General features: G+C 50.0%; 1 protein-coding gene across 1 annotated transcript in view; it reads left to right on the plus strand.

The window, feature by feature from the left end:
* Window positions 1-25,118, plus strand: part of HYDIN (HYDIN axonemal central pair apparatus protein) — a 129,105-nt gene that overhangs the window by 13,696 nt on the left and 90,291 nt on the right. Inside the window, exons 7-10 of the mRNA XM_080552306.1 lie at window positions 3,120-3,319; window positions 10,559-10,683; window positions 18,301-18,502; window positions 21,625-21,808. Coding sequence (XP_080408432.1) covers window positions 3,120-3,319; window positions 10,559-10,683; window positions 18,301-18,502; window positions 21,625-21,808 — 711 coding nt within the window. The remainder of the gene's footprint in view (window positions 1-3,119; window positions 3,320-10,558; window positions 10,684-18,300; window positions 18,503-21,624; window positions 21,809-25,118) is intronic.

Consider the following 25,118-nt stretch of genomic DNA (forward strand, 5'->3'; position numbering starts at 1 on the left):
ATCAACATGCAGCCAGCATGTCTCAGTGTTCATTGGCACCTGTGTTGCAGATGAAATGCTCATTCTTCTGTTGGGCAATGTTTCCAATGAGTTACCCTCTTGTGCTCTGCGTTACAGCTCTGGCTGCATCATGGGGGTGCCCTGGCAGCCCCTGTCTGGCTGGAAACCTTTGTGGAGCAAACCATCTGCAGATAGGGATGCTCGTCTTGTCCTTCAGCTTTGTTTGTAGATTAACTTGAAGGAAGGAGGCAAGAAGCATATAAAAACATAGCACAGCTGATTCTTTTTTTCCCCCCTTGCTCTCTACACTGTAGCAATACAATGTTTTCAGGCAATACCAGTTCAGTCTGTAAGGTTTGCAAAATTCATCGCTGATGCTCAGCGAAGGCTGAATTTAACGCTCATTGATTAATATGAAATATGACAGGACGATGAGTTACTGCGTTACTGAAATTAACTCCTTTAAAATTCAGGCCAGCCCTGCTAGAGAAGCATTCCAGCCTGCAGCAGCTATTGCAAGCATATTTTTGGGAAGAGTCCTGCGGGGAGGAGAGAGGACAAAAGATTGAGGCAAATGAAGCTGGAGCAAAAGGGCCGGTTTCAAAGCACCCTGTGAACCAGTAGCTGAGGAAGGCAGCAGAAGGGTACTTGTTCCTGTGCTATGCTATCATCACACTCCAGCCTCTCCTCTCTTAATGGCCCTTATTTTCCAGCCTTTATCGTATCGTGGTTTCAGCAGGGAGTTTCCACTGGTAGACTTCCTACATTACCTCACCCTACAGGACTTCTTCTTGCTTTGCAGTTGTCTGCTGCAAAGAATTCACTGAAGTATTTTGAAGTTAGGTGGCTGACACCTGGGTTTGCTGGCTTCTTGGGCAGTTAATTACTGTCACACTGCTTTCAACCTTAATGTGAGCCTGGGATGACATCCCCGATGCCAGCAGCTGCGTTCATTTCAGTGGGCACTCATACAAATGCCAGCAGTCACACTTTGAAGGCTGGAGCTTGCGACTTATTACCTTTCGAAGGTGAATAAGGGAAAAGGCAGCGTTGTGCAATGATTTCTACTTTCCTTGAAACGGAGAGGAGTCGTGTGAAGGATGAGGTCATATTTTCATGGAAATCTATAGCCTAAAGCTGGGTGTAAACACAGCACAACCTTTAAATCATGCAAGTGATGCAACCCCTCTCTCTCCCAGGCAGGTGTGTTTAGGAAAGTGCCTTTAAGCAGTCTGCTGAGGGGTTGCAGTTGTGAAGCACAGCAGGGTTTAGGCCAGTTTCAGCTATGCCCTTAGACCGTAGCTGAGTGGGTGGCAAGGCTGGTGTCCTGGTGGTGCAGCAAGGGGTTGCAGCCATCATTGTCCCATTCTCTGCAGCACACCCCGTGCGTCACCATGCAGGTGGCCCTAGTGCTTGTGCCCCATGCAGGGGTTTCATATGGGGCAGGTACTAATTCCTTGGGCCCTTATTTACATCCCTGTTGATCCGCTTCCTTCTTACCAGTGACGAAGACTTGAAAATGAGTTCCTGTTATTTCCTTCAAATACCTCTGGTTGCTGAAGTTTCTTGCCTCGTTATCCCACTGCTGATCTGGGCTCCTTGTGTCCTCCTCTGTCTACCTGGCATCTGGAGGGGAGAGATAAGGAAATATGGCATGCCAAGGCTTAATAAGGCATGCAACTTTCAATTGGATTTACAATGCCTGTGTTACACCAGGGTGGCCAAAATAACAACAACAGAAAGTAAATTACTTGCTTTGTTTGCTAGTGTGGTTTCTGAGGATCCAAACAGCCCAGAAAAAGAAGTATGCAGATAACAGGAGCTTTAAATTGGCAGGGGCTGCCCTTCTCCTTTATTTTAGAAGGCTTAAGCTTCAAGACTGAGTATGAAATTGCTAATTCAGAAAGGCTTGCTGCTGCTGAAACTCCCTCCTGAAACATGATATTGGGTTCTGCAGGTATTGCTGCAGTTCCCTACCTGGCATTTTACCCTCTAAAGATGAGAAGCTAAAGCCCTTCTGCAGTTTCCAGTGAAAATTTGAGATGTCTAGGAAAAAAAAGACCTTTCTTGATTCCTATTTTACATCTCGGATGCGACAGCATCTGTTACTGCAGTTCCAAACCCTGGCTCAGAGCGCGCTGTGCCTTGCTGCTGGAGCAAGGTCTGCAGCCTGGCAATGTCCTGGTGTCCAGTGCCGGGAGGAGGAGGCAGGAAAGCCCAGGCACAGAGGGCTCTGGATGGGTTCTGGCGAAGGAAGCTCGATGTTAAGTGTAATTCCTACTAAAACTTTATACCATCGCATACCTGAAGCGGTAAGGAGACAATCTCAAATGAGTTCAGTGCCCCAGGTAGGCACGCCAGAGAGGCACCAATCACTTATTACAGAGGATTTACAAGGGAGACGTGATTAAGGCATCAACCATGCCAGAATATTCAGCGCAGAGGAAGCAAAGCTATCTTCTGCATCCCCTGAGGCTAGGATGAGACGTAGAGGGAAGTGGAGATCAGACACAAGGAGAACTTTGTAAGGCTGGGTTAGAGCCGGAACGCGTGCTGGGGGTGGGAGGGAATTGTTAGTGCTAAAAGAGCCTGTTGGGGATCTCAAGAATAGTTTGGGTATAGGGCTGAGCCGCTTTTGGGTGGGAAGATGGACCAGATAGACCTTACGGGGCTGTATCCCCGGCCTCGTCATTCATGGCACTGCTTGGGTGGTGGTGGGGAATAAACACCCCGTGCAACAACCGGCCATCGCAGCAGCTATGGTGTCCAGCTTAGGTGCTTCATCCGAGACTGGCTGTGGGTCGTGTGTGTGGTTCTTTTCATGCTCTAATCCCTTATGGGAATTCATTCTGTGTTGGCGCTTCAGAATCAAAGCATCAGGCAATTTTGTCCTCTGCTGGCATAGAGGTGGCTCTGCCAGCTTGCTGCTAGAGGAGGTGAAGCAATGGGACCGCTTCCTCTTTGCAAGTCAACGAGCCTCTACCAGTCATGCTGCAGGAATGAAAGGTCATTAAATAAAAACTACTACTGCATTATTGAACAAAGTGACAGAAAACAGCAGTTTTCCTTCTGTTGTGGTAATAAACACACTTTTGCTGATCCTGTTTCTTTCCCTGCAGGATTACTTCCATGAGCTCACCTGCATCACGGAGAGGGAGAAGTTCATCGTGCCTATCCGAGCCATTGGCGCCCGAGCTATCCTGGACTTCCCCGACCAGCTCAACTTCTCAGTCTGCCCGGTCAAGCACAGCACCCAGAGAACTCTGCTGGTTCGCAACATCGGGAACCGAGAGGCCCGCTACTGCATCAGCACCCAGAGGTAAAGGAGCTTTGCATCCCGATTATCCACAGCGCTGCTGTGATGGTGTCGAGAGCCAGAGCATCTATGCAGCTGTGTTGCAGCAGCTGGAAACGGGCAGGACGTGGGGTTTGCAGTTGCTTACTGCTTTAGGAATGGTGCAGTCTTTGATAACAGCAGCTTGTGGAGTTCTGTACTGTGGTGGTGTGTATTCAGCACAGCATCTCACAAAGGTTCTGCTGGGTTGAAGGGACATGTGCATGAAGGCAACATGATGCCCTTGAGCTGGGCTAGATTCTGCATGGCAGACAGCTATGGAAGCTCAGGTCAGGTAGACCTAGATCAGGGTTTGGAAATGGTTAGCTAGGAGCTGGTGAAAGAGCCTGTAAAGAATTTATCGCTTAGGAGGTCAGAGCAATTGGTAGTGAAGCCCTTAAAATAACACTGTGGTTGGGGACCTTTATTTTGCTGTAGGTTTGGTCCCTGGGACCAAATATTAAGTGGAACAAGCTCTACAGTGGAGATGAGCAGACTCTGACTTCAAAACTGCTTTGCAGCCCCAAACGCTAGTGGGGGCATAAATGCAGCAAGTAGCTAGTGCAGGGATGGGGGCTCACCAAAGGCTGGTGAGGTTTCATAAGCAGGCTGCTGGGATGCTGCTCCTCCCTGGTGCCTTCCTAGAGATCAGCTTGTGGGGCCATGAAGTGGAGCGGGGAGGAGCATGGTGTCTTTGGAAAGGAAAGGGGTATATCCTATACAAATCCCACATGTATGCTGCTGCCTCTGCTGAAGCCTTGTAGCAGGGGAAAAACTGACGAGGTGCTTAGCATCTTTTCCAATACAATTACCAACTCTTCTATCAAGTGATATATGTTGAGTGCTATGGATATTAAAAGTTTAAGTTCAGTGATCAAATACCGCAGTCCTGATTTGCAATAAGGAAATGGAGAAAACTTTTCTAATGCTTCCCAACTACAAAAAAAGCGGAGCTCTGGGTAACCGGATTCCGTGCATATGAAGATCAAAAGCCGATATGATTTCCCTTGTCTGTTGAGGGCGTCTGTCATCTCCTCCGTTTCATTACCAACTTCAGAAAACCAGTTTGAAATTTCAAACAGATGATTTAAATCCTTGAATATGAGCACCATTTCATTCTAATTAAGAGTGGCACCCGCTTTCATTCAGATTTCTTATGAGCTACTCAGAAGTTTCTGTGTTTCTGCTTTATCTCTTTTTGCTTTTGTTCACTGAAATGTCATAAAGAATTCTTCAGTGGGATCTTTTTGAAAGGTTGAGTTCCTCTAATGCCTGTCTACCATCTGTCTATGTGCATTCACAGATGTATAGGAAATGGGAGAAATTTGGGAAAAATGTGAGATGGAAATGGAATGATTTAGAATTGTCAGGTAGAATTGTAGAACAATTTAGGCCGGAAGGGACCTCTGGAGATCACTGGAGCAAATGCCCTGCTCAGAACCAGACCAGCATCAAAGTTTGATCAGGTTGGCAAGTAACACAGCTTCCTACTCGGGCCATTTTTGTGTTGAGTTCTCAGTGTCTTCGACGTTGGAGGTTCCATTGCTTCACTGGCTTCCAGTGTTCGACCACCTGCATGGTGACGCTTTTTTTCCCTACTATCTGCTGAGATTTTCCGTTACTGCACCTTGTGTCCACTTTCCATTACCTTGTCCCTGCACATCTCCAAGATCTCCTCTGTGCCCTTGCTTTATGTAGCTGTAAGCAGCAGTGAGATCTGTCTTCATCTTTCCTTCCAAAGGCTGAGCAAACTTCCCAATGCATCTCCCTGTGCCCCAGCCCTACCAAGTTGGCTTTTACCAGACTCATCCTGCCTGCTCTGTCTCATCTGGGGAGCCCTGAGCTGGGCACAGCCTTCCGGAGCTCTTCTCCCAGGAGCTGAGCGGAGGCAGTAATTCCTTCCCTGGAGCTGCTGCTGCCCTCTTGTTCGTACTGTCCTACGTGTGCTTAGCCACCTGCCCGTGCTCCTCTTGTCACCAAGCAGCACCCCGAGGTCCTCTTCTGCAGAAACTTTTTCTATCCGTCAGCACCCAGCCTGTGCTGCTGCCTGGGGTTATTCTGTCTTTCAGGGCCCTCAACCATGCTCGTGAATTTCCATCTTCATGAGTGAGCCTCATCACCGCTTCTGATAGCGGGGCCCCGTGGCTGGCTCCTTGCTCGCTGTGCTGTGGGCACAGACGTATGCTGAGCCTCCGAGGTGAGGCTCTTGCTTCCAGCAACCCCAGCAGGAAAGAACTGGCCTCCCCCTGATGTGACAAGGGGATCTGAGCCAGGCCGACATGCTGCTCTGCAGGCTAATAGATCATTAGCTGGCAATTGTCTCTGAACGAATATATTTACACCGGCTTTAACAAAAGAGGCCGATTTCCTGCTAATGTTAGGGGATTAATTTCCCTGTTAGAGAGGGTGGAACAAAGGCTTGCATCATTATTAACAGAGGTAGTGAAGATTTAGCTTAATAAGTCACTACCTCCTGTGAATGACTTCCATAACGACTCAATGATTAATTATGGTCACAGTGTGTTTAAAATTGTGCTGGGAGCTTTGGAAATGAATGACTTATGTTCCCTGTCCTAGACAGCTTAGTGTAAATATAAGATGCGGTAATCAAGAGTTATGGCATAGGTGCTTTGGGGAAGGAGTGCCAGCTTTATGGGCTTAAATTTGGACAATTTTATTCTGTTCTTATTTAGCAGATTATTTAAGCAGCTTAAGTTAAATGTATATATATATTTTTTTGCTAAATAAAGATGTCCTGTTGTTGCACTCCATCTGAATGTCATACAGCATCTGTGTATTGATATGTGCACATGCGTATGGTAGGGAGAGGAACTGGTGGAGTAGAAGGGAACTAGAGACCTGTCTAAGCTTTTAGAGCCATCATCTGAGCTCTATCTTATGGATTCCTCCTGCTTTCTTTTGTTCTTATTCTCCATTCACACAAGCGAAAGTTCTGTTTTTGTTGCTGCAACTTTCTTTTTTTTTTTTTTTTGGCCTAAAGAAATGCAGGCTCTCACCTGCTCATGAGCCTGTTGCAGATGCCACCATTTTGTAGCTATTGTATTGCTCATCACCTTTCTTTGCCTCCTTCCTCTGCATTCCCTTCTCTGCAGCACTAAACATATGCTGTCTGCTTTCCCCTTCAATGCATCTTTTAGTCCTGGGAAAATTGCACATGCAATTGCAAATGCCAGCCTTTCCTTTCAGTCAGAGCTCAGCCCTTGCACATGGTCAGTTTGTGGGGATGCTCCCTACCTGTTGCTTTGAAAGGGGTCTGAGGACCCCTATGGTCTCTGAATAGGGTCTGAGGACACCTATGGTTTCTGTTGCACACTTCACTCCAGGGAAGAGCTCCTAAGTGAATCCATGGAGCTAACTCAGCATCCTTCGGCTGTTCCCTGGTCAAAGCTTTCCCTTGCCATGGCATCTACCAGAAAATATTACCATGTTTTGACCACTGGTGAACAAAACATTCCCCGTTATGCAGTCTGGCATTGTCTTGCCTGTGTTCCCTCTGCGTGACCATACCTAACTCTTTCTGCAAAGCTTGATAATAAAAAATAATAATAGTATAAATATAGAAAGCCTCTTCCTCTCCTTTTCATTGTTAAGGCAGGGTAATGAGTTTCTTCTCTGATATTCAGGAAGATAAATGTCATTCCAGTACACTTGAATTGAAAATGGTGTCTGGAAGCACATCTCAGTGCAGTACTGCCTTCTTTCTTTAACCCCATCATTGACAATGGCAAGCATCGTGCTGTGCCATGCTTCAGGGCTAGATAGGATTGGCCTGAGATAGGCACCTCCATTTGGGAATGCCCCTGGAAGCTGAGATGGAAGCTGGCAGGGTGAGATGCTGACTCCAGGCAGGGCTTTTCAGCACAGATGTGGAGTCTTGGATGCTCGGATGGTCCAACAGGCTCAGTTCACTGGAACGGTTACAAGCTTGACTGTGGCTGCTATACCATTACTAAAATTAATATATGCTGAGATTTAATGATCTTTGTGTTTTTCCTGCAAAAGTTCTTAATAGATAGATGAGGCAATTCAATCATCAGTAGATGGTATTGCCATCTTTGGGGCAGGAGGCAGCATTTAATTGAAATCAGGCAGAAGGCTGAAAATTGATTATTTTTTTTCTTCCAAATCAAACGTTTTTAAAATGCAGATTAAGGCCCTAGTAGACCAAAGAGAAAGTTTGCTTGGTCACGGAGATGATCATACCACGGGACCTGGTGAAGGAGCCTCCTTGCAGACCGTGTTTATCAAATGTTTGTAGGAGAAAGGTGGCATGATGGTTTGAAAGCCTGAGTCATGGCTTTGCTCTGCCACTTGTTTCTAAGTTGTCAGGAGTATTTGGTGTCCTCATGGAATATGACGTTTGTCAGCCCTGTAAAGGAGAGCTGATGCCTGGTGAAGGCAAGTTGTAAATGCCAAAATGTTTCATTATGAGATTGTTTCAAGTCTAGCATCAACCCCTTTCCCAAGGGCAGTAATAGACAAGATCTCAGCAGGTACCAGTGGAAAGGCCTCCTGCAGATTGGCATGGCAAGTACCTACATACAGGCTGGGGATCTGCCTGTCATTGCAAGGTACCACGGGCTTATTATAGATCTGGACCCGTGAAGCTTTGATGTGCACCAAAACAAACATCCACGCAGACACAGTTGAAAAGTATGTCAGAAGAAAAGAAGCTGTTAAAAAACAAACCCCAAAGCTTATCTGTTGAAAGATTTTCTGTCTTTTGGGAGCAGTAGTGATTCATTAAAAGGGCAGATCTAAGAGGGCCAGAATTATCTTAAAGAACAGCTTACAATTAAATCACAATTAATGGATAAAAGGCCAAGGTTTAGCCTGCCAGCTCCATCTCTTGGCAGTGGTTTTCACTTGGCTATTACAACACATCAGCGATGTCTCCTTACCCTTTCTTATCTGTAGGCTGCAGGGAACAGCATAGTTGTGTTGCCAGAAGTTTGGAGGAGTTGAGTTCAACCAAGGGGCTTGCATTTGGGGTCTTGCAACACGAGGTCTGTGCGAGGGGTGGTGAGCTCCTGCCATAGCAGTAGCAGTTGTCCTGTGGGTATGGCGTGGGGTGGGATGTAGGAAGTGCAGTGTCTGATTCATGCTCAGTTTCTCAGTGATCTGAATTATGGCTCTTGGCTATTCTCTGTTTCTCCTGACAGATAACAGGGAAGGGGCGTTCAGCTTGCCAGGTGGCCGCCATCTGGAATGGGATGTATAGGCTCCCTCTAAAGCAGCACGGAGAAGTCACCTGAGTATGGGCTGGGTTTGCCAAATTGTCTGATGTTGTGCTTGTGCAGGGCCTAACATGGTCTGAACTTGGTTGGATCCTCTTCCTCTTGTGACAGTGCGAAGCTAGGATGATGCCCTATGTGTCTGGCATCCCCTGAGGCCTCCCCCGGGAGCGTTGCTCCCCTCCCAGCCATCCGAGGAGGGCTGCAGTATGCAGGCACGGGGAAAGAGGAGGGCCATGGAGCGGGAGGTAGTGCTGAGGTGTTGTCAGGAACCCCCCTCGTTAGCAGCTCTTCTCAGCTGGAAAGGGCTTGCAGTCTCAAAAAAGAAAAAAAGTGTGTGCCTTTCCTCTGGGGATCATGGCCCAGCATCAGCTCAGCGTGGGCCGCAGTCTGGCAGGACACACGGCGGGGCAGCCTGCTCGGGAACAGGGGGGGCTGCATCCCCTGACAGAAGAAACAAACCCTATCCCTGAAAAATCCTTTTTGGTGACTGCAACACCTTACATGAGCTACCTGAGGGCTTCCCAGTCAGCTCCAGAGGGAACCTCTCTGCCCTGGGGACAGAGGGCGAGCAGAACTGGGCCCAGGCCCCCAGCGCCATGAGGCTCTGGGGCGACATGGATACCCCCAGCCACGATGCGGGACCGTGCGGCAGCCCGGTGCTCCTGACATGTCCCACATCCAAGCACTGACAGCAGTGCTCTTGCTAAGAGTAATGGGAACAGGTCAGTCTGCTAATTGCAGCTCTATCTCATTACTGAGCGGAAATGCCAGCAGTTTTATCAGCTGTCACTGCTCATCTGAACAAAGTTCAGCTTGCGCACAGGTCCAGTCGTTCTTATTTTTTTGTGGGTGCATTGCATTCTCTAATCATGGCTAAAAAACCTCTCCAGAACAAGTTTTGGAGGTGGCAATTTGTCCACCAGCACAGTAATGAACAATAACTTGGGTCTTCTGAGTGGGGCTGTGCAAGCTGCCACCTTCCATCTGACTTTTCCAGAGAGCTATCCCTGAGCATTAAGGCAGAGTTTCAAGTCTGTCAGCTAAGAACTGTTTACTTGGTGACAAATTAGAATTATTCACAGTAAAACCAAAGTACCCTGACACATTTTAATAGGTATTTCCAGCACCTTGCACAGATTTTTTTTTTTCTGGTGGGCCAAGCAAGCACAATTCCCAAACGGATTACAGCCCAGGCTGCGTGGCTTGTGCATACATTGAACTCCTCCTGTTAACCCCACATCAACGTGCTTCATTTAGCCAGGGACTGAATCCTAGCTAAATGAAAATGGGATGCTCCTTCTCTACCTTCTCTGTTTTCTGTGCTGTGGTATCACCAGTTTGCATTTACATTCGTCTTCTCTGATTGTTCCTTTTCTTCTTAGAGCAGCTTTCATTGAGATGCTGGTATAACATGCCCTTTCTTAGGTTAAAACAGGTTATTTTCAAAGAAAAGACTGAATTCTGCAAATTAAATCATAATTATTCTCTGGTCTTCTAGGAAGACTTTTCTCTGTATCCGATTTCTAGGCTGTAATCTCTTTGGAACAGACACAGCCTTGACATTTGCATCTCTTGAGGTGAGGTTTATAGGTGGAAGGGTAAGAAAGACTGGAGGAAATTGGGGTCAGCTTGGCATGCAAATAGCATTTTTGGTCTCTGCTGTTCAAAAACAATCCTCTGATTACATTGCTAGCAGTCTGACTCTTGGGACTCACTGCGGAGAGGCAGAGTGGGATGCAGAACATGGGGAGAAGAGGTCACTTTGCTCTGTGATCTTCTGAGGGCTGGATCTCTTCAGAATTGGCGGTAGCTGTATTTCTGATCCTGTGTGTTCTGTTCTCACTATGCTGCTGTGTCACTTGGTATTGGCTTGCAGAGGGAAGGAGGTGAGCTAGTTCTAGGCCCCAAAAGGACTGCAGTCCCCAAATCCCCTATGATATCCCTGATGTCCGTCTTTGTGTTGCAGCCCCTTCTCTGTTGATCCGTCTGTTGGGACTCTTGGGATTGGTGACACCATGCAAGTCACAGTGGAGTTCCACCCGCTGAAGACTGGGGACCATTCCAGCTCCCTGCGGGTTCACTACGACACGGGTGAGTGTGGGACAGCGCGTGTTGCTTCGGGACAGAGCCCTCCCCAAACCGAGCGGTGTTAAGTTTGCCTCCCACACTGGTCACCAGCTGTCACTCCCTGTTGTCCCAGCCAGCTCCCTTCCCTCCCAGGCAGAGAAGCATAAAAAGATCCCATGTGGATGGGATGTGGAGATCCACTTGGCTGCCTGTAGTGGCTTCCTGGACCCCCAAGCAGCCTCCTGGGAGACGAAGCCAGGATTTCACTCCCGACTCTCAGTACAGCGCTGTGGTTACTTTTAAGCAAACCACTGACTGAGGAGCAGAGCAAGGGAATAATTAAGGGATTATCTCTCTAGCTTGCAGCATACAAATAAGTAAAAAGGCTGTGGAGTTTAATTGCTGAAGTGAAACCCAACCATTTAATCAATCATTCTTAAAAGCTGCTCATCGCAGGTGCGGTGCGGAGCCCCAGGCGACGTGCCCCAGCCTTGTCCGGCACCGACTCAGACTCCCCACGACTCGCATACAAAAAGCAGCTGTGCTGCTGCCGCAGAGCCACCGCCAGACTGTTTGTTATGAAACAAAAGTGCTAAGAGCTAAGTAGCACTTTAGGATGGCAGGAGGCATTTTGCTTGCATGGCTGTTCTGTATTGACCTGCTAGCTCGCAGGTGGCAGTGGTTCTCCGTGGGTCATAGAGTCCCTGTGATTTACAAGGCTGGGTGCGTGAGGTATGGTTTTATTTCTTTTGCTGAAGTTGCATTACAAAGTTTTCAGATGTGTGAAGAAAATGTATTTGCAAGGAAAATCTGGCCTTCAGTGGTCTACGTGTCCAAACTCCTCCATGTCCCCCACATACTTGTCTGGATGTGAAAAATCCCAGCCCATAGTGAAATGAAGGTGGCTTGGGGTTTTCTGGGCTGCAGGGCATCCATATTCATCACCTCAGCATCAGGTGGTGTCTGGCAGGGTTTTTGAAAGCAGTCTGGAAGTACACCTGCTGGCTCAAAAGGGTCCTGCGCGTGATGCCACTAGAAGCCTGGTTGGTGGCTTGTCTCTTCCCAGGTGACTCCCAGCCCACACCAGATGGATATGGGACAATAAGTTCACAGAGTTAAACCAGTCTCAAGCAAGTCCATATGCATGAAGCTTATCTTTTAGCTCTTGAGCAGTTCTCAAGGAGATGCCCAGGCTGGCTCTCCGTGTGTCGCCGTTTGTACACCGAGCCCCGTCTGGTGCGGTCACTGCTCACCATGAGTAAGCAGCACGGTGCAAGCACAGTGTAGGAGGCCGAGCTTTGCTCAGGGTGAGGAGGTGTACGACAGGCTCCCAAAGCTATGCCAGAGGCTGCAAACAGATCCACTGGTCCCATCGCAGCCAGGAGCAACATCCACAGCAGATGCTCCACTGAGGTGACCAGAGGTGGGCCAGCTGCCACAAGAAACTGCTGGAAAGGCACTGGAAGTGCAGGAGAATCCATTCTCTGCTCCCTAAATCTTGATTCGTGCTGGATTCCTGCTTCCGAGAAGCATCATAGTACAATAGGGGGGTGATCTTCAAGACATAGGGCCAGATCCTGGGCTTACACGTGGCTGCCTGCAGTGCCCATGGGACCTCATGGCAAGGTGCTGCCACACACTTCTAGTCCAGGAGATGACTCGTGCAGCTCTGAAATGTCTCGTACCCTTTTCTCCCATCAGCTGCCGCATCCCTTGGGATCCTTTTGTCAGCACAGGAAGCCTCAGTAATTAGCAAAGCCCCACTGAGCTTGTGCATGGCTGACAGGCACGATATACTGAGATGCTTTTATTGCTGTCAGTGATAAAAGTAATTATGCGGATCATTTTCCGTCGGTGGCTCTGTGAGAGTGATGCAGCAGCAAAAGCCTAGGGGCAGGATCTTGCCTGCTTTGAGGGGAGAGATCAGAGGCAGGGAATTTTAGGAGACTGTATATCCAGGCAGAGCCAGCCCTGAAGCAAAAGTGTCTGCTCCGTTACTGTCCTGTCTCCTCGTGGTGCAGAGCTTCAGAAATCAGTTCCCCCAGCCAAAATACACCGTGTGGATCAGGAACAGTCCTCGGTGCTGTTGGTCCTGCTGCAAGCCTCCAGCCTAGTGCTAAAAGCCTGCTGAGGAGCCATCTCTGTGTCTGGCAGATGAACGCCCTGTTTTCCCCCGGCTTTCCGCACACCACTACGCTGTGGGCTGGCAATCCCTGAGCAGGAGCTCTCCTGGAGCAAATCTCAACTCGTGTGCTGCAGATCAGACCCAGCTCTCAGCACTCCTTTGGCTCTGTGTGCTCAGAGCAAGGAAGGGAGAGCTCGGCTTCAGCTCCTTGGTTTATTGCTTCAAGGGCAGGTCAAGAAGCTGGCAGCATCTGCCCACACCTCCCCAGTTCTCAGCCACTCTGGCTGAATTTTTCCTGTGCCAGGTTATTGTAGCCTGTGGGTTCCCCATAGGAGGTGGATGAAGTGATGTCTCCTGTCCTGGGGAGTGAAATTTGTTCTCTGTCAAATTCAGGTTATTCCTGTACAGGGGAAAAGAGCAGCTACACGCGTTTTTCCAGTGCTGGACATGATGTGGAGGTGAGCTTCTCCCAGCCTGGGTCAGGGAAGAGTAGCCTGGTTAAGAAATATATAAAGCTCTTTTTCCTGGGATGCCCTGCCCTGTATGGGATGCCGTGCCCTACAGCCCTCCTTGGTGTAACCACAGAGAGGTTTTCTGTGCTGTAGAAGGCCATGGAGCAGCAAGAGGTAACTGCCAGCTGGAGAAAGCATGAACATTTAGTCTCGAATGGGGAAAACAAGGCATGAGATCACAGGGAAAAATTAAAGCATATTTAATAACAACTAATTAGGGAGCTGTTGTGGAGCTCTGTGGTCGCCCACAGAGCAATAGCAAGTTGGCTGTGATGTGTTGGAGCCCTTTGGGGTTGACATGGGGTTGCCAGCCAGGAATGCCAGCTTTTGGGGATGCTGAGTCCCTGTCTCCAGCATCAGTTTTACCCATGTTGGCTGGATCTGCTTGCTGCGGTAAACCAGGCCACCCATGCAAGGGCCTGGCAGCGTGCTTGTGATTGCTGTACCCATACAGGAAACTGATTAAATCCCAGCCTGGTTTCTTTCTATTGCTCTTTGAGGCTAAACAAGTGAACAGAGGATGGGTCTGCTGGCACCCCGAACATCACAGCCACCTGCAGTGATACAGCATCTGAAAATGGCACTCCCTGCTGTGATCTCCATCTGTGCTCGGATGGAGACAACCTCCTCTGCATGGCTCTGATCTCTTTGCTTTAAGAACCTCCTTCCTTCCAAGGGTCTTGTTGTCTGTCTTGTAAGGCTGGTATTGCAATCAATGGCTTCCAGGAACTTGTTCGAAAATGAAATGAGAATCATATCGATTCTCTCTTTAGAGAAAGCATTTTACTTTTTTTTTCCTGAATCCAGTGACTGATATGAATAAGCAATAGGGTTTAGCTGAGGTGGAGCCCTTGCTGTGTTTTACGTTCCTGAAGTCCCTCAAGGCACTTGGATGAGGGCCCGAGTGCTCTGTTTGTCCCAGCTCCAGACGTGGATCCTCTCTGAGGCCGTTCTCTGCCTCCGTGGCTATTTGTCTGCGTGGTGCCTGGAAGGGTCCCCTCCATCCCCGGGAGGGCTTTTAGATCTGTTTGGCATCGACCCCTCAATCCGTGTTCACACACACCAGGGATGGGGACTGCCCAAGGTAACACAGCACAGAAACACGTGGGGACCATGGTCTGACGGTTCCTGCTGCGTGGAAAACTTGTGGGGACCCCATCTCCCCACCCCGGGGCCTCACCTCCCGCACCAGGTGTATTTACAGCAGCTCCTTACAGATGTGGGAGAGCTGGGGGCGCATCTTCTGATTCCTGACTCTGCATCTGGACAGCGGCAGCTCTGCAACGGACCAAGGAGCAGTAACTAACACTTCACACAAGTGATTGGCTATAGGTTTTTATAGCCCGAATCAATGAGGCTGATGAGGGGGTTTAATTGGTCTCCAAAGCACTCTTTTGCATTGAAAGAGCTAATAGCTAACAAATGGTTCCTGCCTTTATTCCTATTTTCTGGAAACACTTGCGATAATGCCTTTTTTATACTGATTAGGATAAGTTTGCCCTACCTCTTGCAAACAGAGACGGACCTTTGCACCTCTCCAGGGCTTTGTGAGTCAGGACAGATGGTCCTACACAGGGGGTAGGTGAGGGGGGATTCAAACTTGTGCTTCATTGGTGCTCGGGTGCTTTTGCACAGTGGTGCTGCAGAGCCCCCCCCTGCAAGCCCTGGGGTGTCTGCACAGCCTGCTCTGTGCTCGCCAGGAGGCTCGTGGGGAAGCCTGCCTTGCGTACCTGTCCCTGGTGGAAATCCCTAAGGTGTTCTGAGGTGTTACTAACCCTGGGTGCTTCTCAGGGCAGAACTGACCCTTTGTTAGCCTCCTTTCCTGAGAAGCAGAAGGGCGGCACGGTTTACCAAGCAGCACGTTGGACAAATATTTGCCAGGCGAGCAGGATGAGAGTTCCTGCACCAGTCAGGGACCCCAGCTTATCATCAGTGATGATTAAAACCAGCTCACAGCACGCTGCCTTCATGGTCCTTTCCTCCAGCCCCCGGGGAGCCCCCCGCCAGCCCTGCGCCAGGAGGTCTCACCCCACAACAAGACCAGCACGGCTTCCTGAGGCTGTTCCAGGGAGGATGGTGGGGAACGCTCTGGTGGGTGCTCCCGCCCAGAAAAAAAGAGCCAGTTCTGCTCACTCAGGAGCTTGCAGCCTGTTGCTTAGACCACTGCCAGCTGGCCGTTGTTTTCCGTCAGTTTGCCCCCATTTTTGTCTCACGGCTCCAGATCTTGTGATCTGGAGGTACGATAACACCCTCTGGAGTGAAGAGCTCTGCTTTTGTTTCTTCTTCTTCTCTCTTTTTTTTTTTTAATGAAAAATGGGCTGGATCTGCATCTCCTTGGCTGTGTTTATAGGAGAGATGAGAGCAGGACAATCTTCTGACATACTCCGAGTGAAATTAAATTCACTTCTGGTGCTACCCAAATATTCCAGATTAGACTGGAGTGCTCTCCTAAAAGATTTGTGATCCAAATTCAGCAGAAAGGGAGTGACATGGGTGGAGGAGCAATATCTCCTCGGTGAAGAGGAGATGCAGCAGGGTGCTGCTTTATATCTGTGCAGCCTGCCTGCTGGCTTCCTAGTGCTCAGAGCTGTGATCAAGGCGGGGGAAAGTACAAGCTGTTGAATAGCAGGAAAGCGTTCTTCATAAAAACCCTGAGTTTGTTCTGAAATCTTGTTCAAGGGTTTTCTTATCTGCTCATTGAGCTGTATTTACAGGCTAAACAAAACTTGTCTTTCTATTTTGGAATAATTTGTGCTTTTCTGAAAACTATCCCCTCTTGCACTACAAAGCTTGTATAGTATTAGAAGAATTCTGAAAGATTATTTAGCTCTTCTGTATTTCCCCCCCCCCCTTTTTTTTTTTTGGTCTGCAGAATAGGACCTGGGAGGGGTGACCCTATACTTGATTTCTTATTGAGATTATAAAGAGTTACGATGTGCAAAAATGCTAGTCTGCAGTCATGCAGATGGCTTCTGGAGTAAAACAGCGGTGTTTCTGCTGTTTGGGCATGCATTTCAGGAGTGCACAGCCCAGAGCATCTGCTGTAAGGCTCTATGAGAAGTCCAGCTGTGTTTCCGTGTCAGGCATTGCTTCGCTGAGGTTGCAGAGTGAGAGCCGTGTCTTGCCCTCTGTAGGAAGTGTATGAAAAACGTGCAAGGAGGAGAGAGCTGAGAGCCTGTGATAAAGGTGCCGTGTCAATAATGATAGGACAGAGAAGTCTGGGTTCAGTGAACGTGCCTTGGTGGCAGCAGAGCATCCCCAAGTGCACACCATGAACACCACCCCATCAAGCCAAATACCCGGTGCTACATCCCTGTCACAGCAGGGACTTTACTGTAACTTACACATCAAACAACTGCGAGTCTTAAATGAAATGTTGCATCCACTTTGGCACCTGGGATGGGAGGCAGGCGGCCGCTCTTATGCCCTGATCCGTGGCGCAGGGTGTTGGGGACACCGAGCGATTTGCTGCTCGCTGGGTGGGGTGCTCCGGCCAGCCCTACAACCTGTGGGACAGCCCTCAGTGCACACGGGGGGGGCTGTGCCCAGGCTCCCACCCAGGCAAGCAGCAGTAAAGGCTGCTTGGCAAAGCACATGGAGACACTGCACGTTGCTGTATTCCCCCGTGGGCTCTGGAGCTGGCGGTTTGCTGGGCTGGAGGCTTTATTCTCATCTCTCTTTAATAGCTGCTGATGGTTTGGTCTTCTAAGAATTTGTCCAGTTGCTCTCTGGGTTTATAGCTGTTAGCCTCTACAGCATCCTACGGCAGCATGTTCTAACGGGAGGAATGTTCTCTGAAAAAGTACTACTTGTTTTATGTAACTTCTGAGAAAATTATTTTGGGTCCTTGGGTTCCTGTCTTATGACTAATGGTGAGGTTTTTCTCCTTATTGACATTCTCCAGGCCATTCATGCTTTTACAAACCTCTTAACTGTCTCCCCTGTGTATGTTTTCTAGGTCGAGGAATCCTATTCTGCCTCTCTTCATATAGAAGCTGCTCCATGCTTTTAATCATTCTTTCTGCCCTTCTCCATTTGAAATGCTTCAACTTTTTTTTTTTTATTTGAGATCACAACTACACCCAATATTTCAGCACCAGAACTCTGCCTGGTACTTCAGGACCCGCGCGGCTGCAGCTTTAGGCAGTGGGACAGTCGTAGTTTTCGTGGTGTTTATTCTGTGATGGTTCCTGCCACCGGCGTCTGGTGGCTGTAGGGCATTAGCTGAGGTTTCCCCAAGCCTGAGCTGGGCGCTCTCCAGGCACCGTGCACTTCTTCCGCTTCTTGGTTGTGGGTCCAGGTTCTGCGTGGTTCTGCATGCCAGGTATTCACTGGAGGGGAAGTGTTTGTAAGCACACCTGCCTCCGACCCTTCTGAACTTCATTTTTGCATGTTAAGTTGCCCACTATAGAAAAGAGATTGTCTAGTTATTGGGAAAGTTGCTGTCTTTCTCACAACATACTTAGCTCTGGCCTGAAACCGCCACCACTGCAGCTCCCTTAAAAGCAGGACGGAGGCAGGACGGCTGAATTCTTCCAAGCCCTGCCACCGGCTGTCGCTTGCCCTGTTCCCTGAAGGCTTTGCCCCACGTGCCTCCCAGCACCTTTGCCTGTCTGCAAAGCAAATCAGGAGGGACGGTGCTGGTGGTGTGCCCCCAGGAGACCCCGAGGACACCCCCGAAGTCCCTGCCTGAGGCAGCAATCCCTGTGACCTCAGTGGCGTGGCCACCTGGACGCCTCTGAAAATCTCACTGTAAGTGCTGTCAGCTTAGGGGTAAACCTCTACAGGACAGCCAGAAACGGAGTGCTTAAGGTTGTGCCCCAGACATCCTCGTGCTGTGCCCAGGGCAGCTATCAGGAGGTGATAAATGCGCTGATCCTTGGAACCGATAATCCAGCTAAAAGCTGTAGCTGGTTTATTTCTGTTAGCTGGGTTCTGCTCCGTTCCTTGCACTTCTAGCAAATGAGCTGAGCTGAGCCAGGGTTCTGCCTTGCTTTGTTGCAGGTGAAGATGTTGACACAAGCCTTTATGGAGCAGCTGTAGATGTCAACATCAGGCTGGACAGGAACTCCTTGACAATCGAGAAGACTTACCTCACGCTGGCAAACCGCAGGTCCGTCGTCATCCACAATCGGAGTGAAATCATAGCCCACTTCCAGTGGAAGGCTTTTGTTACTCAGGAAGAGGAGGATCAGCACAAGCTGAGGTTTGTTTGCAGGGTTCATTTCAGCACGGTACTCGCATGTGGCTTCAAAGGGGTGTTGGTGATCCCAAATGGATTGGGACAAGTAAACCATCCGAGGTGTCGGGGTGTGTGATGCTGAGCTTTGGGGCGATGGAGCTCAGCAGTTGAGGAGTTCTGCCTGTACTCCAGCTGGGGGTAATATTTTGGGGAGGAAAGTTTGATCGCAATGTCTGGATTTCCTCAGGCTGCAAACTGACATTCTATGGGAGCACAAACTGCTGAGATCTGGGGACCCTAGGGCTATGGGGGTCCATGAGGACTGCGTCCAGTAGGAGCACTCAGCACAGCTGCAGGTGACATCCCTGCTAGAATACCTGCCGTGGTGCCCTTGCTCCAGCTTTGATAAGAAGAAGGCTCCTCTGCCAATAACGAGCAGGCAGAGGGGTTCCTGCTGCAGGATGCTGAGCTGCCCTGTGCTGCTGGGCTTCCAGCACAATGAGATACCTGCTGCTTCAGAGGCTGGCTCTCTCCAGATCCCTTAGGGGCAAGGGGGTCTGCAGAGAAGGCAAGTCTTTGAGGCTCCTGCTCCCTGCATGGGGGGGTTGGGGCAGACTGTGACAGTATTGCTGAAGGGACGAGGGCTGGGACAGGTCCTTCAGGGAGTCCCTTTGGTGGAGCTGGGGATTTCCATCTCAGGCAGCCATTTTTTCCACCTCTCTGCCTGAGATTTTCCATCTCAGGTAGAACACATGCAGCCTGGGAAAATTACACTTACAAGCTTGGATGATTTAGGGAATCCTTGTGCAACTTCTCAGGCTTGGATGGATGTACGTATATTGGAGTTACTCTGAGCCCATTGCTGATCAGGAGGCTGCCTTAAACTGGAGCACTTTTTAAGGGCTTCTGAGCAAATAAAGTTCAACATAATTAGGTCAGAAATGCCTTGAAGGCTAAAGCTAGTTTTCCACTGTTCTCTATTTTTAATTACAAAGCGTGTGACTTGAGTGCAAGCTCAATGTGTTAAAAGAAAACCTCATGACCTTCTCTTGGTGCTTCACTGAACCCTCCCTTCACCATCTCTTCCCACCTGTCTCTGACTGGACCCTGAGCCATCCCCTTTGCCCCAGAAGCAACCACCGTTTCCGCACAGTTAACATCCACGTGATTCTTTTTTCCCCGATTACATCTGATCTCATGCCAATTTGGGTTCTAGGCTTTGGGGCATTCTGGTCTTCCTTGCTGCAAGCCTCAGGGATGGCCCTGGCTCCAATGTCCCTGCTGTGCTGTCACCTCCTTGCTGCACACACTGTTGTGTGTCCTTCTTGCTGGGGCTGCCCATCCCAGGAGGAACAGCTGGGGCTTCACAAAGCTATCTGGGTATCAGTTGTGTTCATCCATGGGGCACATGCTTGGGTCCCTGAGGGACAGCAGCATCTGCACAGAATTGTTGAGCTTTGCCCAGGAAATACCTGAGCTGAACCTGCAAATTCAGAGTGCAGCAATGGTGCAGTTAGGGCTGCTTTGAGCTCCTTGGAGAAGGATTCGTTTGGGCTTGAAATTAGATGAAACACAGAATTTCACTGCGCCTTTGTGCTTTGCATGCCCATATCTGCTTCTTTGCCTCGCATCTGGGTGGGCTGGTCCCTGAGGATGGGTTTCCTACAAAATAATTCTTGTGGGGTGCCTGGGGCTGAGGAGATGAATACAGAAACTTCTAGAAATATGGGTGCGCTTGGGACGCTATACAAGATGTTCAGCTTTCTGAGTCTAGTAAATGTGGGTTTTGCACCACTCCTTTGCAGTTGAGAAAGAGAAAACCAAACCCTAGAGAAGCTGGAGGCCTCACAGCAGGGAAGACTTTTCCACGGGGGGAGGCAGTGCAGGGCCCTGCACTGGGATGTGGCCCCAGGAGACCCAGATCGCTAGGAGGGGAACATCCAGGGCTCTGCTCCGCATCCCTCCTGGGATGTGATGGTGGGATTGCTGTCTGCGGATGGAGGTTTGGTCAGGATCGCTCATCTCAGTGCTTTCTCCTACTCCAAAGCATTGTAGGTCGGCCATGGAGAAAGATTTCCTATTGCGCTCTATGGGGAGCTAGCCAAAGCAAGTATTTTTGGCACTGGTGACAGCATTTGCCTGAGGCTCTGTCTGTGTGCAGCTCGTAACGGCCACGACTGTATTTCCTTTCTAATTGCATTTGAATTTAGCAGGGTGATGACTGCTATCCTTTTTATTCTGCGTCACCTCAATTTGCCCCATACGGAGCCTTCCGCTCATTCCCCCCGAGCTGTCACCTGCTGGATCTTCGTGGCCAGGGGACTGGAGCGTGAAGGGGGACAGCAGTGTGCCGGGTTGGAAGCTGCTGCTCTGTCACAGCGCTCCCTTCTCATCTCTTGATCGGGATCTTTAGACACCAGAATGATTTCTGCTGCCAGCGTAGGGAGAGACTGGGGCAAGCTCTGCAGAGAAGGCGGGGAAGAGGGGGAAGATGAGGCTGTTCAAGGCTGGACTGAAGGGGCTGAATTCAGAGGTGCTGGTCCTGACTTCACTGGGTGATTCTCCACAAAGTCCTTTCCTCTGTTTTCACGTGTATAAAACCATCCATTTCATCCAGCTGATGTGATGCCCGAGTCTATTAGTTTGCTTTTAAAATGCTCTGGGACCCTATTGTGGAAAACCCTGTAAGGAGCAGAAAGCAGATACCGTGTTCTGTTCCAAAAGGGAAGAAACACAGCTAATGCTGGTAAGCCACAGCTGAGACATGGTGAAGCACTGGGGTGGGTGCACCCGTGTTTCTGCTCCCTGCCTCCCACGAGCAGCTCCGTGGGTAGGAGAAGCCAGGTGGGGCAGCTGGTTGGATGCTCCTGTAGTTGCAGCAGCAGCTTTTTGGCCAGGAGGCTCTGCTGAGGCCTGCTAGCTTTCAAAACCCTCTTCTCAGCTTGTACTTGCAGAATAAAATCACCTGCTGTGCTGGAGAGCAGTGATCTGGCCCATGCGGGACCCCTGAGCTCTGGGCAAGCCCCTTGCTGTGCTGCTGCAGCTCCTCGCTGAGCGCGTCGCCGGCCCTGCTCTCGCACGGCAGCATCTGCAAATATGCTGCTTATTGAATTATCCGCTTGGTTTCTCTCTCCCTGTGGCCTCAGGCTGTGTGGCAGGCTGCAGCGGCAGGAGGAGGGTGAGATGGATCGCTTCATCGAGGAGTGTGCTGTGGACCCCACTCTGCGAGAGCGCCTCTCCGTTCTCTCCCGCATCTTCCAGAACGAGCGGGCAAAGGTGCGGGGGGACTCCATGCTCTTCTCCGACGACATCTTCACTGTCGAGCCAGTGGTAAGCGACAGCCGGGAACCTCTCCCTTCTCCTCCTCCCGAAATGAGGTCGCTCGGCACGTCCCTGCCTTGGCTGGGAGAGAAGGCATCAGGTTTCTAGCAAGGCTGGGAGAGCAAAAAAAGCCGCAAGAAGCTGCCCAAAGCTGAGCTACCAAAGGGCTGTGAGTTTACTGCTGTAGGCAGCATCACTCTGCTCCACTGACACGTAGGCAGCGGAGTGCTGCAGTGCTTGCTGGGCTCTGTGGGGCGGGTCAGTACGTGGGCCCGCCGTACCTCGCTCTGCCCAGTGTAAAAGGGGGGTGGGAGCAGCGTCCAGTTCAGCCCTGCTCACGGGGAGCTCCCTGGGAGCAAGGCAGCAGTGCTGGGCCGTGTGTGCTCGGCTCGTGCTTCCTGAGCGTGAGCTCCTCTCGTCAGCGCACCCGTTTGAAACACACTTGGAGCTTGCAGAGGTAGCACTTTGGGCACACCTTACACACACTCTGTGCAGCTTAGCAAAGGACATTAGAGCATTGTCAGTTCGCATGGTAATCCAAAAAACACAGAACAAAAAAAACATAAAACCATAGGAGGCCAAACTCAGCCCAGGTTTAACCGTGGAAGTACCAATCCCTTCATGTACCGTGTCTGAATCTCCTGCCCACTGCCACCTCTGAGCCTGGACACAGGGCTGGTGGGCTGAAACAGGCTTTTTGAGTTCTGTTGCATGTAATCACAAATACTTCTGCTTTTCTGCTTATGCAAACAAACCCCCAGGTGTTTCAACCAACCCAACCCATGACTGAATATCTGCCTGGTCTGAGCAGTGCAAAATTTTGCCTCATCTTTGGAGCAAACCCTAGAATGAGCCCAACCTCTTCTTTCCCTTAAAATAGGTGAAACTAATTTTTTTAGAGAAGGGGACCATGTTCTCTTCCTGGTTATCCTATAGCCCAGACGTGGCTGAGAGCCACCAAGCCCAGCAGAACAAGAGCGGTTTCACCCCACTAGCTTATAGTGGCACGGTTGACCAAGAGATAATGTCAGAGCAGTAGGAACAGTGTTGTGAGCAGGAGCTGAGCTCTAAGAGCATCCTGTGGGGCAGCAGGGCAGTGTCTGGGGCACATCCCAGTGCTCAAGTCCTGAGTGGAAACGTTTCCTAGCTGGTTCTGTTACTGTTAGGCACCTTGCTCCAGGACTGCCTGTACATGGGCTTATACACGAGTCTCTCCCCTTCTGCCTTGTGCAGTGTTACCAGGCTTTTGATTTCCATTAATTCCCTTATTTATGGAACAACCATTTCCATATTCAGAGCTTTGCTTGTGTCTTTCTTTCTCCTCTGCCCAGCATGTGGATTTCTTTTCATCAGATAGGTATTTTGTCCTCTTTATCAAACACAGAATCTGAAACTCCACCGTCACTGACTCACAGCCTCCTCCCTGGTGATGGCCCCGTGCCCCTCTGCTTTGGCAGACACCCTCTGTGCTCTTCCATGTAAACCTGATGAAGAGGACGCCCCAGGCTGGGACCTTGATGCCTCCACAGACCTTCTGGCCATCAGTAGGGGTTGCTCTCTTCTTCCTGCCTATCACAGTGGAAATTACCAAACCCTTTTGTGACCAGGGATGGGAGGAAGGATGGGTTAAAGCTGATTCATTTTTTAAAGTCCTTAAATTGTTTCCAGCGGTTAGGAAGCTGGCGGAGGCTTACAGGCTGGAGAACTTCCTGGGCAGGATGGCTCTGCGGAGTTCGTGCAGGAGCTTTGCTGCCTACGTCGATCACCAGCTGCTGGTATTTTCAGCTGTTGCTGCCTGTAGAAGCTGCAGCAGATCACTCCAGTCTGCACAGGGTTAACGAGCTGATGAAAATTATAACACTGCCAAAGAGAAGGCAGTGATTTTGGAGCTACCATGTGACGACAAACATTTTGAGCAGCCGTCCAAGCCTGTGGGAAACAAGCTGTTACACAACTCCGACTTCCCCAACGCATCTCAGATTTGGCTTAATTTGTTTTTGCAAATACTCGCAATATGTCAGCAGAAGCAGCTGCGGTAGAATCCCAGGTGGCTACAGCAGGACAAAGTCCTTGCTTTTTTGCTGCATCCTGCCCACCACGGCCTGGCTGTAAGTCACATTGCAAACACGTGGGAGCTGACTCCTTGGAAATGGAAACCGGGAGAAAGGGAGGGCATGGGTTTGTTACCATTGCGCTGCCCTTGATGAGCCATCGCTGTCGTGCCCTTGCCTGGTGGTGATTCCTCAGCACCACGTGTGAGCTGGGAGCGGATGGAGGTGGTCTGTAAGATCTCCAGGTGTTGGATCTCCAGGTCGTGCTGTGGAGGCAGAGGTTGGGCCAGGAGGCAGCAGCATGGGAGTTCCCTGCCTCAGGTGGGGAACCAAGCTGCTGCCCGTGCCCAGGGAGGTTCCTGCAGGTTGTGGCAGAAGGCACCGGCTCTGCTGGGAACGCTGGTGCATCCCACAGCCCGCAGTGGGTTCAGCTATTTACAGGAAGAGGCAGCTGTTAGCAGGACACACCTTGGGTGCTGTTTCAGTGCTTCTGTTGCCAGCACGGTTTTGGGGTCAATGTCTGCTTTGAACAGTGACTTCCTTCCTGTGGCTCGCGTCCCCCTCTGCAAAACAAGGCAGAAAATTTGGTGAACTTCTCAGGAGCAGCTTGTTCTTGTTCAGGCTGTCAGGAAACTGGCAGATTCTCATCATTTAGGGGATGAGGGAGGGGGAAAAAAGATCTGCAAACATCTGCAGTCGGGCTCTTGCATGGAGATCACGTGTGCCTCTGAGTCCCAGCGTGCCGCTGCATCGCTCCGGGCACAGCCGCTGCAGTTTTTGTGCTGCACCATCGTGTGTCCATCCTCTGCAATTGGTGCCACCAGCCTGAGGCTGCTGTTGAGCATTGTGATATGGTGTCTGCAGCACCCCGGGTTGGGTTCCTGCCCTGGATAACAACCACAGCAGGGTCCTGTGCTCCACGTTCTCCTTGCAGACAGCACACCAGCCCAGCAGACCCCTCGCTCCGGAGCTCTCAAGGCAGGCACGCCTGCAGCAGCTAGCCTGAAAGGGTGGGAAATGAAGCATATCCTTTTAACCAGCAGCCCTTGTTTTCCCAGGGGTAGCAGGAATGTGGTGAGGAACCTCTTCAACAGCCTATTTTAATTTCCCAGGAGAAATAACTCATAATATCTTCTAGCTTTATAGTCTGACATTCTGCAATAACGAAGGGAGAAATGACCAGAATTTCCCAGAATAGTTATGACTGTCTTAAAAGAATTTGTTTTAGTCGTGGAACAGTAGAATAAAATGTAACTGGTAATTTTTTC

The sequence above is a fragment of the Anser brachyrhynchus genome, assembly GCF_964034855.1.
Source record: "Anser brachyrhynchus genome assembly, chromosome: 12".
Lineage (NCBI taxonomy): Eukaryota > Metazoa > Chordata > Aves > Anseriformes > Anatidae > Anser > Anser brachyrhynchus.